Below are 15077 nucleotides of genomic sequence, written 5' to 3' on the forward strand. Positions count from 1 at the left end.
TGTCCATTGGTGAAAGTGGGGTGTTCAATTCCCCTACTATGAATGTGTTACTCTCAATTTCCCCTTTTATGGCTGTTAGTATTTGCCTTATGTATTGAGGTGCTCCTATGTTGGGCGCATAAATATTTACAATTGTTATATCTTCTTGGATTGATCCCTTGATCATTATGTAGTGTCCTTCTTTGTCTCTTCTAATAGTCTTTATTTTAATGTCTATTTTGTCTGATATGAGAATTGGTACTCCAGCTTTCTTTTGATTTCCATTTGCATGGAATATTTTCTCCATCCCCTCACTTTCAGTCTGTATGTGTCCCTAGGTCTGAAGTGGGTCTCTTGTAGACAGCATATATACAGGTCCTGTTTTTGTATCCATTCAGCCAGTCTGTGTCTTTTGGTGGGAGCATTTATTCCATTTACATTTAAGGTAATTATCTATATGTATGTTCCTATTCCCATTTTCTTAATTGTTTTGGGTTGGTTATTGTAGGTCTTTTCCTTCTCTTGTGTTTCTTGCCTAGAGAAGTTCCTTTAGCATTTGTTGTAAAGCTGGTTTGGTGGTGCTGAACTCTCTCAGCTCTTGCTTGTATTAAAGGTTTTAATTTCTCCATCAAATCTGAATGAGATCCTTGATGGGTAGAGTAATCTTGGTTGTAGGTTTTTCTGCTTTATCACTTTAAATATGTCCTGCCAGTCCCTTCTGGCTTGCAGAGTTTCTGCTGAAATATCAGCTGTTAACCTTATGGGGATTCCCTTGTGTATTATTTGTTGTTTTTCCCTTGCTACTTTTAATATGTTTTCTTTGTATTTAATTTTTGACAGTTTGATTAATATGTGTCTTGGTATGTTTCTCCTTGGATTTATCCTGTATGGGACTCTCTGTGCTTCCTGGACTTCATTAACTATTTCCTTTCCCATATTAGCGAAGTTTTCAACTCTAATCTCTTCAAATATTTTCTCAGTCTCTTTCTTTTTCTCTTCTTCTTCTGGGACCCCTGTAATTCAAATGTTAGTGCATTTAATGTTGTCCCAGAGGCCTCTGAGACTGTCCTCGGTTCTTTTCATTCTTTTTTCTTTATTCTGCTCTGCAGTAGTTATTTCCACTATTTTATCTTCCAGGTCACTTATCCGTTCTTCTGCCTCAGTTATTCTGCTATTGATCCCTTCTAGATTAATTTTAATTTCATTTATTGTGTTGTTCATCATTGCTTGTTTCCTCTTTAGGTCTTCTAGTTCCTTGTTAAATGTTTCTTGCATTTTCTCTATTCTATTTCCAAGACTTTGGATCATCTTTACTATCATTATTCTGAATTCTTTTTCAGGTAGACTGCCTATTTCCTCTTCATTTGTTAGGTCTGGTGGGTTTTTATCTTGCTCCTTCATCTGCTATGTGTTTTTCTGTCTTCTCATTTTGCTTATCTTACTGTGTTTGGGGTCTCTTTTTTGCAGGCTGCAGGTTCGTAGTTCCTGTTGTTTTTGGTGTCTGTCCCCAGTGGCTAAGGTTGGTTCAGTGGGTTGTGTAGGCTTCCTGGTGGAGGGGACTAGTGCTTGTGTTCTGGTGGATGAGGCTGGATCTTGTCTTTCTGGTGGGCAGGTCCACGTCTGGTGGTGTGTTCTGTGGTGTCTGTGGCCTTATTATGATTTCACACAGCCTCTCTGCTAATGGGTGGGGTTGTGTTCCTGTCTTGCTAGTTGTTTGGCATAGGGTGTCCAGCACTGTAACTTGCTGGTCTGTGAGTGAAGCTGGGTCTTGGTGTTGAGATGGAGATCTTCACCGTTTGATATTACATAGAGCTGGGAGGTCTCTTGTGGACCGGTGTCCTGAAGTTGGCTCTCCCACCTCAGAGGCACAGCAGTGACTCCTGGCTGGAGCACCAAGAGCCTTTCATCCACACGGCTCAGAATAAAAGGGAGAAAAAGTAGAAAGAAGGAGAATAAAATAAAATAAAGATAAAATAAAAGTTATTAAAATAAAAAATAATTTAGAAAAATTTTTTTTAAAAAAGTGCTTCCCTCGTGGTGCGGTGGTTGAGAGCCCGCCTGCCAATGCAGGGGACACTGGTTCGTGCCCCGGTCTGAGAAGATCCCACATGCTGCGGAGCGGCTGGGCCCGTGAGCCATGGCTGCTGAGCCTGCACGTCCGGAGCCTGTGCTCCGCAACGGGAGAGGCCACAACAGTGAGAGGCCCGCATACCGCAAAAAAAACAAAAAACAAAACGGGCGGACAGAACCCTAGGACAAATGGTGAAAGCAAAGCTATACAGATAAAATCTCACACGGAAGCATACACATACACACTCACAAAAAGAGGAAAAGGGGAAAAAATCATAAATCTTGCTCTCAAAGTCCACCTCCTCAATTTGGGTTGATTCGTTGTCTATTCAGGTGTTCCACCAATGCAGGGTACATCAAGTTGTTTGTGGAGATTTAATCTGCTGCTCTTGAGGCTGCTGGGAGTAATTTCCTTTTCTCTTCTTTGTTCGCTCAGCTCCCGGGGTTCAGCTTTGGATGTGGCCCCGCCTCTGCGTGTAGGTCGCGTTAGGGTGTCTGTTCTTCGCCCAGACAGGACAGGTTTAAAGGAGCAGCTGATTTGGTGGCTCTGGATCACTCAGGCCGGGGGGGGGGGGGAGGGAGGGGTACGGATGCAGGGCGAGCCTGCGGCAGAGGACGGTGTGATGTTGCACCAGCCTGAGGCGTGCCGTGCATTCTCCCCGGGGAAGTTGTCCCTGGATCACAGGACCCTGGCAGTGGCGGGCTGCACAGGCTCCCCGGAAGGGAGGTGTGGATAGTGACCTGTGCTCGCACACAGGCTTCTTGTTGGCTGCAGCAGCAGCCTTAGCATCCAATGCCCTTCTCTGCGGTCCACACTGTTAGCCGCAGCTCACGCCCATCTCTGGAGCTCCTTTAAGCAGTGCTCTTAATCCTCACGCACCAGGAAACAAAGGGGGAAGAAAATGTCTCTTGCCTCTTCAGCAGGTCCAGACTTTTTCCCGAACACCCTCCCTGCTAGCCGTGGTGCACTAACCCCTTCAGGCTGTGTTCACGCAGCCAACCCCAGTCCTCTCCCTGCACTCAGACTGAAGCCCGAGCCTCATCAACTCCCAGCCCCCTCCTACCCCAGCGGGTGAGCAGACAATCCTCTGGGGCTGAGTGCTGGTTGGCACCGATCCTCTGTGCGGGAATCTCTCCGCTTTGTCCTCTGCACTCCTGTTGCTGCGCTCTCCTCCACGGCTCTGAAGCCTCCCTCCTCCGCCACCACCAGTCTCTGCCCGCAAAGGGGCTTCCCAGTATGCGGAAACCTTTCCTCCTTCACAGCTCCCTCCCACTGGTGCAGGTCCCGTCCGTATTCTTTTGTCTCTGTTTATTCTTTTTTCTTTTGCCCTACCTAGGTACATGGGGAGTTTCTTGCCTTTTGGGAGGTCTGAGGTCTTCTGCCAGCATTCAGTGGGTGTTCTGTAGGAGTTGTTCCACGTGTAGATGTATTTCTGATGTATCTGTGGGGAGGAAGCTGATCTCCGCGTCTTACTCTTCCGCCATCTTCCCCCTCTTCCCCTGTAGGAGTTCTTTATATATTTTGGACAAGGGTCTTTTTCCTATGTATTATAGATATATTCTCTTATTTTGTGGCCTGTTTTCTCATTATTTTAATGATGTTTTGATATGAAGAAAAGTTTATAATTTTAATATAGTTAAATTTATTATTTTTCTCCTCTATGGATTTTGATCCTTGTACTCTACTTAAGAAATCCTACCTTACCCTGAGGCTAGAAAATACTTTCTTATAGTATCTCCTAAAAGCTTTATATATTTTCTTTCATATTTAATCTTTAATCACCTTGTAACTGACTTTTATGTATGTTATTTGGTAGGGGTTCAATTTAATTTCTTTCTATCTGGTATCCAATTGTTACAATTTGAAGTCTCAAAATGACCCCAGAAGTTCTTCATAGTTACCTGGGACCCACAAACATGTTCTCACCTCATGTCAGAGGGGCTTTACCTATACCCAATCAGTAGCTCCTTCTCCCAGCAAAAAAGGCTGCAATTTCTCACTTTGGGATCCCAATCACATATTTGTGAGACTGATTTATATTGTCCCACAGCTCTTAGATCCTCAGTTCTTGTATTTTCCCTCAATCTTTTTTTTTCTCTTGGTGTTTCAGTTTGGAAATTTTCTCTCACCTGTTCTCAAATTCATTGATTCTTTCCTCATCTCTGTTGAATCTGACAAGCCCATAGAATACATTATTCATTTCTGTTACAGTGTTCTTATTTTTCATATTTCTATTTGAGTCTTTTGTATGGGTTCCATCTCTCTGCTGAAATTCTGTATCTGTCCATTTTTGTAGACTCTTTCCCATGTTGTCCACGTTTTCCACTATAACCTTTTAACATATTAGTCATAGTTATTTAAAATTACCTGATAGTTCCAACATCTGGGTCATCTCTGTGTCTCAATCTGTTAATTGCTTTGTCCCTTGATAGAGATTTTTTCCTTGCTTCTTTGTGTCTTGTAAGTTTTGATTGAATGTTGGACTTCTTGTTTAGAATAGTGGATACTGAGATAAATAGTGTTTGTGCCTGGAAATGGGCATGTCTTTTCTGTTAGGCAATTGATGTGTGTATGTATGTGTACGTGTGTGTGTATATGTGTTTCTGTGTGTGTGTGTCTGTGTGTAGTTAATCAACTTAGGAATTGAGCTAGGTTTGGGTTTTATTGTTGCTATGGTGACCTTCAGTACACCAATGGTTTCAAAATCCTCTGGTGTTATTTTGTGCTTCTGCAGGAGTCATGGAGGTTTTTTCCTTCAATTTTCCTGCTCTACTTTCAGCTTTTGGCCTTCCTGTGTGTCTGCACAATATCACTAGATTCTCTCTATGCCCTTGCCTTTCTCCAGCTGATTTCTATGGCTTGTGTTTTGGTACTTGCTGGCCTTGTGGTCGGGGAGTAGGGAGATTTTTCTGTTGTCCTGGTCGAGGCTGTCTTAGGCATGTCCTCTATTCCTTCTTAGTCATCCTGCTCCTCCTTCCCATGGCAGTCAACTTTGCCTTGTATCTTTGGCAGGTTTTGCGCAAGACAATTTTGCATCCCTCCTCCTATAGCAGGATACCTCTAATAATCTGGGCCCATGCCTCTTTCTTGCCCCTTCTCCAGAAGTAGAAGCTTACTTCTTTTACCTTTCCCCTATCCGGAGTAAGTCTTCATTTGTGCCCTGGGGGCAATCAACGAAGTTTGCTGCCTCTGTCTCAGTACTTTATGACCTTTATTCTGTAGGAGAGAAGGTTCTGCATGGGGCTTCATACCATTCCTACAGTGGTGGCTGCTCCCCTTTTCCAAGCCTGCACCACTGAGAGAGGATTTCTCTGGATTCTTGTTCTGCCCCCTCTTTTTCTCATGAACACACAGTGTAGGTTCATAAAGAAGAATCTGTGAGTGGTGTGAACAAGAAGAGTGTCTAGGCTCCTGGGGATTTTATGTTCTCACAATAGTTCACATTTATCCTTGAGCAATTTGCTAAAAATATATGTATAATTCCTAATATCAACTTGTATGGAGCCTGGCATTTTTTTTCTCCCTTATTCAGCCACAGTTGAGCCAATTGTCATGTCATGTCTCTCCTTGGAAGTTCCTGTCTTTCCTTGGATGTCAGGCTACTTGGTTGTGCTGGAACCTCAGCTCTCTAATGGGTTTAAGAAAATCTATACTTGTGTTGTTTATCTGCTTTTTCTTATTCTTAGTGTGAGATTGCTATATTCCAATTTTCTACATTTTAGGCAGAAGTGGAATATACACACACACAGTAAATACACATTTATTTATATATATGCATTATATATGAATACTGTATATATGAAAATACACATATATTTTTACATTTATTATATACATTTGTATACACCATCTTATAGTATAGTATTTGTATTTGTCCTTTTGTCCTATCTCTTCTATGATTATTTTTATCTCCTTTCTTGTGTTAACTTGGTTTGATTTGATTTTTTTCTTTTGCATGTCACTTTCTTTCTCTAAGAGTCTGGAATTTGTATACTCTATTTCTGACTCTTTAGTTGTGACCTTAGTAATTACCATAGACATGCTTCATTTATCAACATCTAAAGTTAACCTGTATCTTTACTCAATTCCTTAATAATACAAGAATCCTAGCACACTTTAACACCATTTATGTTCTCCAACTTATGTATTATTTTTGATAGGTATTTAAATTCTGTTTTCTCTTTGAACCACATACAACTTTTAAATTACATTTATTGTTTTATACAATGTTCAAATTTACCCTCTCAGACTGTCCATCTGAGATTATTTTTGGTTTGCTGAAGTACATTCTTTAGAATTTCCTTTAGTAAGAGACTGCTGTTGACAAAACCTCTTAAAGAGTTACATCCTACACAGACATACATGCAGAGAGGTGAAAAAAGCTTGCATGTCTTCTCCTCTCATCTGCTTAATACTGAAACTTAAGTTATGTAAGCTTTCTTTTTTTTCTTTTTACCCCTCTCTCTGTTTCTCTGGCAGTGTAAGTCTGTATAAGATGTAGCTCTTTGGGAGGCCCAACTTTAGGGTGGGAGGATCTTCTACGAGGCTACTCATCTTAAGTAGGCCATGGCTTTTGTCTTCTGTTCCCATTTTTCTGTGAGGCCATGAAAAGCAAAGCTCAATTTCACTCTATGGGTTAAATGTTCTCAAGAGAAAAACTAGCAGCAGCACTCTCCTTATCATTCTAGGTTCTTATTTATATTTACTTCCTGGTCTTAAGAATTTCTTATATTCTTACCAGCTCATTGCTATATTTAAGATTTTTAAAGTACTTAATCCTGAATTTATGGTTGTTTTTGATGGATGGTCAGTACAGATAGCCTGTCACACTGCTGAAATGAAGTCTATTCAAACATTCCCAAAAGACTGTTAAGCCTGCCAATGAAATTGGCATCAGCATAAATGAAATGAGTACAGTATACCCGAAATAGTATGGTATATTCAAATAAATTTTTGTTATATACTTGATTCAAGTAGGTGATAATCTGGATACATTTTGTATTTTTATTTTCAATTTTTAAATTAAATTTTAAATTAAAACTGTTTAAGTATAAAATTCAACATTTCTTACAAAAGGTGTTCTTCCATACTTACAGTGTAACCTTGCATTGAGATGATTAAGGGACTGTAGGATCTTTTGTTCTTCAGCTGATAGTGCACAGATGTTAAATTGCTGGGTTTTATTTAAAGTCAGATTTGATTTCTGTAGCTGCTTGCTATTCATGACAGTTAGAATTTCATCCTCAGGCACTGAAGCTTTCACTAGGTTTTCAGCCATCAAAAATTCAGAAGTACTGCCTGAAACTATAGAAACTTTACATTATCTATTCTTTGATCCCTTTTTGTCTTTGGGATTAGCCCTTATACATACTTAACTGACATATGTCTGTATGTATTCATTTCACAAACAGAAACCTAGTAAATCTTCTGTTACTTTGCATTTTATTTACCAGGATCTTCTATAGCTACCATTTCCTCATCTCTAATTTAAAAAAAATACTCAAAATGATGGCAGTGAGGTAATAATTTCTAGAGTGTTACCTGAACTAAGTAAAAAAAAATACATTATGTATATTATTTCTGTTTTGCTTTTGTTATTCATTGGTAGTTCAAGGAGAAGGTGAAGTAGATTGTCTTTATAATAGCAATTATGATGAGTTATAAATAAAAGTAAGAGAAAAGGAACTTATGGAAATTTTAGAAAATTAGATGATCAGCTGAACAGAATTGAAAGCCTAGAAACTGACCAAATTCAATAAAAGAATATATGATCAAAGAAGTATCAAAGACTTGAGAGAAGGGAAAGATGACTCAATAAATTAGTTTGTTGTTTATAAAGTAATCAATTTGGAGTATCACTTCACATCATCTATTTAAACAAATTCCAAAGACATTAAAGAATTAAATTTAATGAATCAAACCATTAAAATAATCTAGAGGAAAAGAAACATTTCTAATTTTCTGCATTGGGAAATTTCTTTGAGTAATGGACAAATCACTAAGAAAAGACTAAAAACATGTTTATTTAAGGTCAGACTTCCCTAATAGATTTTAAATTCTGAAGGCCAAGAATTTTGTACGTTTTGTTAATTATTGAATATCCAAAATATTTAGTTGCAGGCAGGAGATTGGCTCTCAATAATTATTTATTGAATGAAAAAATGTAAAGTAAGACTTCTATATGTAAAAATAAACATTAAGTGGAATAAAATGCACATAGTAAAGTGGTAAAAACATTTGTAACTAACATAAGGATCAGAATCCTTGATATTTAGAGTTCTCAGAAATGATTAAGAAAATACTAAAACTCCAGTATTTACAGGGAAAAATAATATGAAGAAATAATTCATCAAAATAAATATACAGGGCTTCCCTGGTGGCACAGTGGTTGAGAGTCCACCTGCCGATGCAGGGGACATGGGTTCGTGCCCTGGTCCGGGAAGATCCCACATGCTGCAGAGCGGCTGGGCCTGTGAGCCATGGCCGCTGAGCCTGCGTGTCCGGAGCTTGTGCTCCGCAACGGGAGAGGCCACAACAGTGAGAGGCCCGCATACAGCAAAAAAACCAAAAAACAAACAAACAAAAAAAAAACAATTAAGCCTATTATTAATAAAAGATGTACAAATAAAAACTAATAATATATCATTTCTTTGTCTGTCTTATAAGTAAATAATAGAAGTGATTCTACCTCAAGTTGGCATACACCCCAGAAGAATTTTGAATGATAATACTTTTCAGGAAAATGCTATAGGAATATGTATAATAACCTCTAACAATGTTTATTTCCTTTGATCCAGTACTCATTTAATACAGAGTTTCATTCAACAAATATTAATTGAGTGCCAATTAATGCCAAGTACTGTAATTTTAATTCTGGGAATCTAAATATGGAAATAATTGAAAAGTCCGAAAAAACAATGTAGATAGATGTTCAGTACATTACTATTTAGAATAAATAAAAAAACTGGCAACAATCTAAATGTGCAGGGTGTGGAAAACTCAGGTCCCCAAATGGTCATTTAACAGTCATGTAATATGTAAGTACTTGGGAAAATATGTATAAGAACAACAAAAAAGAAATCATTGGGAACAAAGCTAAGAGGAAAATGTTTAAACTAAAACATACCTTCTTCAATATTAGAAGTAGCCCTTGTGGTTTGTTTTGGCTCACTTGAACTTAGTTGGACACTTTGTCCAAAATTCTATAAAAATAGAATATTGAATCAGAATATAATTCCATATTTAAAATTAATGATATATTGACTTAGCAGACTTTTACTTGCTGTTTATATTTTCAGCTATTTCTGTTCATATAATATATATTTTCTTTTTTTTTGGAGCAGAAATCAAGAATTATGGGAATAAGACCTTTCTATGATGCCTAAAGATTAGAAAAATGTTTTACGTAGAGTTTGGTAAATTTTCAGTTTGCAATATTGTCTTGGACATTTGAAAGAAGGAAGTAAGTTGGGTGGCAATCAGAAGTGCTAACTAAAGGAAAGGTAAAAATTACCTTAAGGCTGGTTTATCCTTGTAAGGGTAAGTCACAATTATTGATAGTAGCCAAAAGCCTCTGATTATGGCTAATGCAAAGGACAGGTAAGTGTCTTAGGTGACAAAACTTAAAACAGAAATAGCTGCCTCGATGTTGCACAGTACTGGGAAATGAAAAATATCAGAGCACTGGCAATTAGCACTCCCATTCAATACTATGAGTGATACCAACTCTCCTTCCTTGGATATGGTCTACTTTGATTCTTTACCCCCATTCTGTTCCACTCTTAAGAACTGACTGTTTCTCTTAGATAAAATTGCCTGGCTATGACTATACCTAGCTTTTGTTCAGTCTAATTTGAAGAGTAACCGATGCAGGTTTCTTCAACAGCCCTGCTTCGATAGCTCTCATAGCCTCACCTAAACTCCATTATAGACTTGAGACAACCTGGACTGAGACCCTGGCACAAAGTGGCAATTGTGCTTTATCTATCTTTCACTAACCTCTTTTAGATTCTCTCCATGTAGAAGTAGTGGCTGGGAAAATATCCACTGTGATAAAATATATTTCCTAATACAAGGTGACAGGGCCGGTGCTATAGTAATTGAATGCTTGTTTAAGCTCTTGAGTGAAAACAAAATCAAACCCAACCCAAAACCAAATATCAAAACGAAACAAGGATGAAAAACAAATAAACTTCAAAACTTTGTTTTGATTCAGGAACACTGACCTATTTTAAAGCTAACAAGACTTTGGTAGATGTATAAGTGGTGTGTGAGTGGAAGATGTGTATTATGTGAAAGTGGAAGTGAAGCTTCTGGAAAGAATATAAATGGACTCTAAAGACAGCAAGATAGAATGCAAAGGAGCAAGACACAGAAGAACAGAATAAGACACAGAAAAATAAAGATGAATTTAGAAAGGGCACTAATAATGGCATTTAAAATTTAATTTGTTCTATTTTTGTTATAACAACTACACATTACTTTTAAATTTAATGTATATTAATAAAAATAAAGAAAAAATAAAGATAAAATTTGTTCACTTTATAGATTTTGAGATGTTCGATGTGGACAACATGGAAATTAAAAGGAAGGACTTAGGCATTATTCTATTTGTAATCAGGAAGTTATGTTTGTAATTAAGTTTGTTATTAAACAGTAAAAATATATTGGTAATGAGACAATATTTACATAAATAAAAAACTAAATGACTTGTTTTGCTGATAAAATTAAATCACTGTTGATAATTCTTCATATTAATAATCATCTATATAAAAATCAATAGTTTCTACAGTATGCAAATAATAGGACCCTCAACCTTTGACGTGGAATATAAATTCCTCATAAAACACTCTATTTCCAGTTCTATTAAAAATCAGAAGTGGTATTTAAGGTAGAAACTTCAAGTGAAATGCTATTCACTTATCCATCTAGATTTTTTAATATTTGTAAAATTTATTTATTTATTTATGGCTGCATTGGGTCTTCATTGTTGCATGCAGGCTTTCTCTAGTTGCATCGAGCCGGGGCTTCTCTTCATTGCAGTGAGTGGGCTTCTCATTGCAGTGGCTTCTCTTGCTGCACAGCATGGGATCTAGGTGTGGGGGCTTCAGTAGTTGCAGCACTCAGCCTCAGTAGTTGTGGCTCGCAGGCTCTAGAGTGCAGGCTCAGTAGTTGTGGCGCACGGGCTGAGTGGCTCTGTGGCATGTGGGATCTTCCCAGACCAGGGCTCGAACTCGTGTCCCCTGCATTGGCAGGCGGATTCTTAACCACTGTGCCACCAGGGAAGTCCCCAAGATTTTTTAATATTTTAAATTGAACCCTTGGATCATGCTAGACCTCTAGAAAATGTCATATTTAGGTCACATTTACTTAGCTCTTACAGAATTACATCCACTAATTTTTAAATCAACATTATTATGCTCTGGACCTTTATTGAAGATCTCTATTTGAAACAGCACATGAAACTCCTTATTTATTTGTTGTTGACTGTTAATAGGGATATATCTATTATGAACTTCAAGGTTCCCTATAGAGGATTCTCAATGGAAAATGGCTTTTAATACAGTATACCTCATATGAAATCATTATTGATATCCCCTGATAACTATGCAACACCTTATTTTCCTTCTTGCCATGTCTTCCAGGAAGCTTAGATACCAATAGGATATTTAAACACATGGAACTATATTAGTCTTCATGATAAGCATACTTGCTTCCTGTTTCCATGGCTCTAATTTACTCTTCTTTTTTTTTTCATTTTTTAATGTATATTTAAATAACTGTTGTGAATAACCTGTTTTTTCCCAGAGTTGATAATAACAAGTAAATAATAACAAGTAAAATAATGTGATTTCTTAAAGTTAGTTTAAAATATTCATTAGTAACTGATCATTTAGGCTAACTAGAATATAGTGTATTAGTACAGTGCAGTAAGCCCCTAGCATAAAGTCTGCACTGCTTCACAATGGCTTTGGCTATATCATTTATGTTGTGGTGCACAGTTTACAGGAAAAGCACAATCCTGTAAGAATATTCTGTTTTCCAAGCAATTTTTCACTATTGAATAAAGATTTTTACTAACACTGTACTTACATTCATCTGCTCACTGTACTTCTGTCCTACAGATCCAGGGTTTTGTCTTTTTTGCTCTAAAAGACTTCTGTGCTTATTTTCAAAAATTTGTTTTCTTCTTGTAACAGTAGAATCTTAAACAAATGCCAGGACAATGTCAAAATTTACACAAGCTGAGTAGACAGTATATACCCACTGTAAACTTCCAAGTTACCTTCAAACATCACAGAAAACCCTGTTTCTTTCATTCAGTTGGCAAACTTCTATTGAGCTTCTCTTTTATGTACTGTGCATGGCACAGTTACAATAAAGAATTGAACAAAATCTCTGTTTTTGAGGGGTTTATAGTTTAGAGCAGTGACCTCTAAAGGTGGTGGTAGAGCACCAGAATAAATCACTGCTGCACAGGAAGAACATATTAAAATTCCAGTTTAAATTTATTATCTAAAAATTAGAAATTTAAACTTTACTATGGTAATATATGATTGACACTGGCACCTTTGTCAGTTTGCAAGGTAGATGGTCATACACTGCATACAGTAAACAAAGTTATCTTGGAGGAACAGTGGAGGTTCTAAGTGTATAAGGTTGGCAGTGTTATCATTCATTAGTGTTCTTTTGTGTCCTTCAATGCACTAAATTTTATGTGTGCCCTCGATTTATGGATAACTCGTAGTATCTGAATGAGTCCTCACAAAATGGAAAAGAGAATAAAAATGATGTTTTTAGGGCTTCCATTGTACGTGAAATGTTTTATTATTTAAGCTGAGTGGTGGGTACATGGATAATTATATTATTTCCTATGCTTTCTCTATGACTAACCAAAAACATAGTCTTGCAAAATCATAAAGATAATACTAATAATGCAAGCACAGGTAAATAAGAAAAAGACAGAGCTCACACACATCTTATTCTCATTACAAACTCTTTGCCACATAATAACAATGACAGTATAGTTATATTGTAACAAAGAATCACAAATTTAAAAATGAAAAAAAATAACAATAAACCTCACCCTAAATGCATATTGTTCCTTGAGATATTATCTAAGGATGGTATGTGGAACGAAGTCATCAAAATTGATAAGACATTTGAAACTAAGCATTCAGAAAATTACTTATAATACATGAGATTTTTTTGTATATTAATACATAAAATTATTTTTATAATTATCTTAAAATGTATGATTTATAAATACAAAATTGAAAAATTATTTAAAATGCTTGTACTTCATCTTTACCTCATTAAAAAAAATTTCTAATTCTGGCTAAGGTCCTTAATGTATGTATTAGTACAGTAATACTGTACTAATATATGGCATATACATTATATATATGCCATACATATATGTGTATATATCCATATATGTACATATATGGCATATATATGATATTTGCTTTTAATAGTTTATCGTACCACTTTTAACAGTGGTACAATAAAAACTCTTGGAGTCCAGTGGTCCAGAAGAATGGATATAAATTTAAATGATTACAGTAAAGTGAATAAATTCTATGTGGAGCAATAAACAGAATTAAGCGAAAGCACAGAGGCTACAGTGTATTTGTAAGAATCAAGAAAGGCTTCACACTGAACCAGGAAGAATAGAAAATATGAACAAATCAGTCACAAGCATTGAAATTGAAACTGTGATTAAAAATCTTCCAACAAACAAAAGCCCAGGACCAGATGGCTTCAGAGGCAAATTCTATAAAGCATTTAGAGAAGAGCTAACACCTATCCTTCTCAAACTCTTCCAAAATATAGCAGAGGGAGGAACACTCCCAAACTCATTCTATGAGGCCACCATCACCCTGATACCAAAACCAAAGATGTCACAAAGAAAGAAAACTACAGGCCAATATCACTGATGAACATAGATGCAAAAATCCTCAACAAAATACTAGCAAACAGAATCCAACAGCACATTAAGAGGATCATACAGCATGATCAAGTGGGGTTTGTCCAAGGAATGCAAGGATTCTTCAATATATGCAAATCAATTAGTGTGATACACCATATTAACAAACTGAAGGAGAAGAACCATATGATAATCTCAATCGATGCAGAGAAAGCTTTTGAGAAAATTGAACACCCATTTATGATAAAAAGTAGGCAGAAAGTAGGCATAGAGGGAACTTTCCTCAACATAATAAAGGCCATGTATGACAAACCCACAGTCAACATCATCCTCAATGGTGAAACACTGAAAGCATTTCCACTAAGATTAGGAACAAGACAAGGTTGTGCTCTCTCACCACTCTTATTCAACATAGTTTTGGAAGTTTTAGCAACAGCAATCAGAGAAAAAAAGAAATAAAAGGAATCCAAATTGGAAAAGAAGAAGTAAAGCTGTCACTGTTTGCAGATGACATGATACTATATATAGAGAATCCTAAAGATGCTACCAACAAACTACTAGAGCTAATCAATGAATTTGGTAAAGTGGCAGGATACAAAATTAATGCACAGAAATCTCTGGCATTCCTATACACTAATGATGAAAAATCTGAAAGTGAAATTAAGAAAACACTACCATTTACCACTGCAACAAAAAGAATAAAACATCTAGGAATAAACCTACCTAAGGAGACAAAAGAACTGTATGCAGAAAATTATAAGACACTGATGAAAGAAATTAAATATGATACAAATAGATGGAGAGATATACCATGTTCTTGGATTGGAAGAATCAACATTGTGAAAATGGCTCTACTACCCAAAACAATCTACAGATTTAATGCAATCTCTATCAAACTACCACTGGCATTTTTCACAGAATTGAACAAAAAATTTCACAATTTGTATGGAGACACGAAAGACCCCGAATAGCCAAAGCAATCTTGGGAACAAAAAATGGAGCTGGAGGAATCAGGCTCCCTGACTTCAGACTATACTACAAAGCTACAGTAATCAAGACAGTATGGTACTGGCACAAAAACAGAAATATAGATAAATG

General features: G+C 36.8%; 1 protein-coding gene across 1 annotated transcript in view; it reads right to left on the reverse strand.

Moving 5' to 3' along the window:
* CEP126 (centrosomal protein 126) overlaps nucleotides 1–15077 on the reverse strand; it is a 127135-nt gene that overhangs the window by 18855 nt on the left and 93203 nt on the right. Inside the window, exons 7-9 of the mRNA XM_060017216.1 lie at nucleotides 12143–12255; nucleotides 9177–9252; nucleotides 7145–7354 (exon numbers count right to left, since the gene is read on the reverse strand). Coding sequence (XP_059873199.1) covers nucleotides 7145–7354; nucleotides 9177–9252; nucleotides 12143–12255 — 399 coding nt within the window. The remainder of the gene's footprint in view (nucleotides 1–7144; nucleotides 7355–9176; nucleotides 9253–12142; nucleotides 12256–15077) is intronic.

The sequence above is a fragment of the Delphinus delphis genome, chromosome 8 (assembly GCF_949987515.2).
Source record: "Delphinus delphis chromosome 8, mDelDel1.2, whole genome shotgun sequence".
NCBI lineage: Eukaryota > Metazoa > Chordata > Mammalia > Artiodactyla > Delphinidae > Delphinus > Delphinus delphis.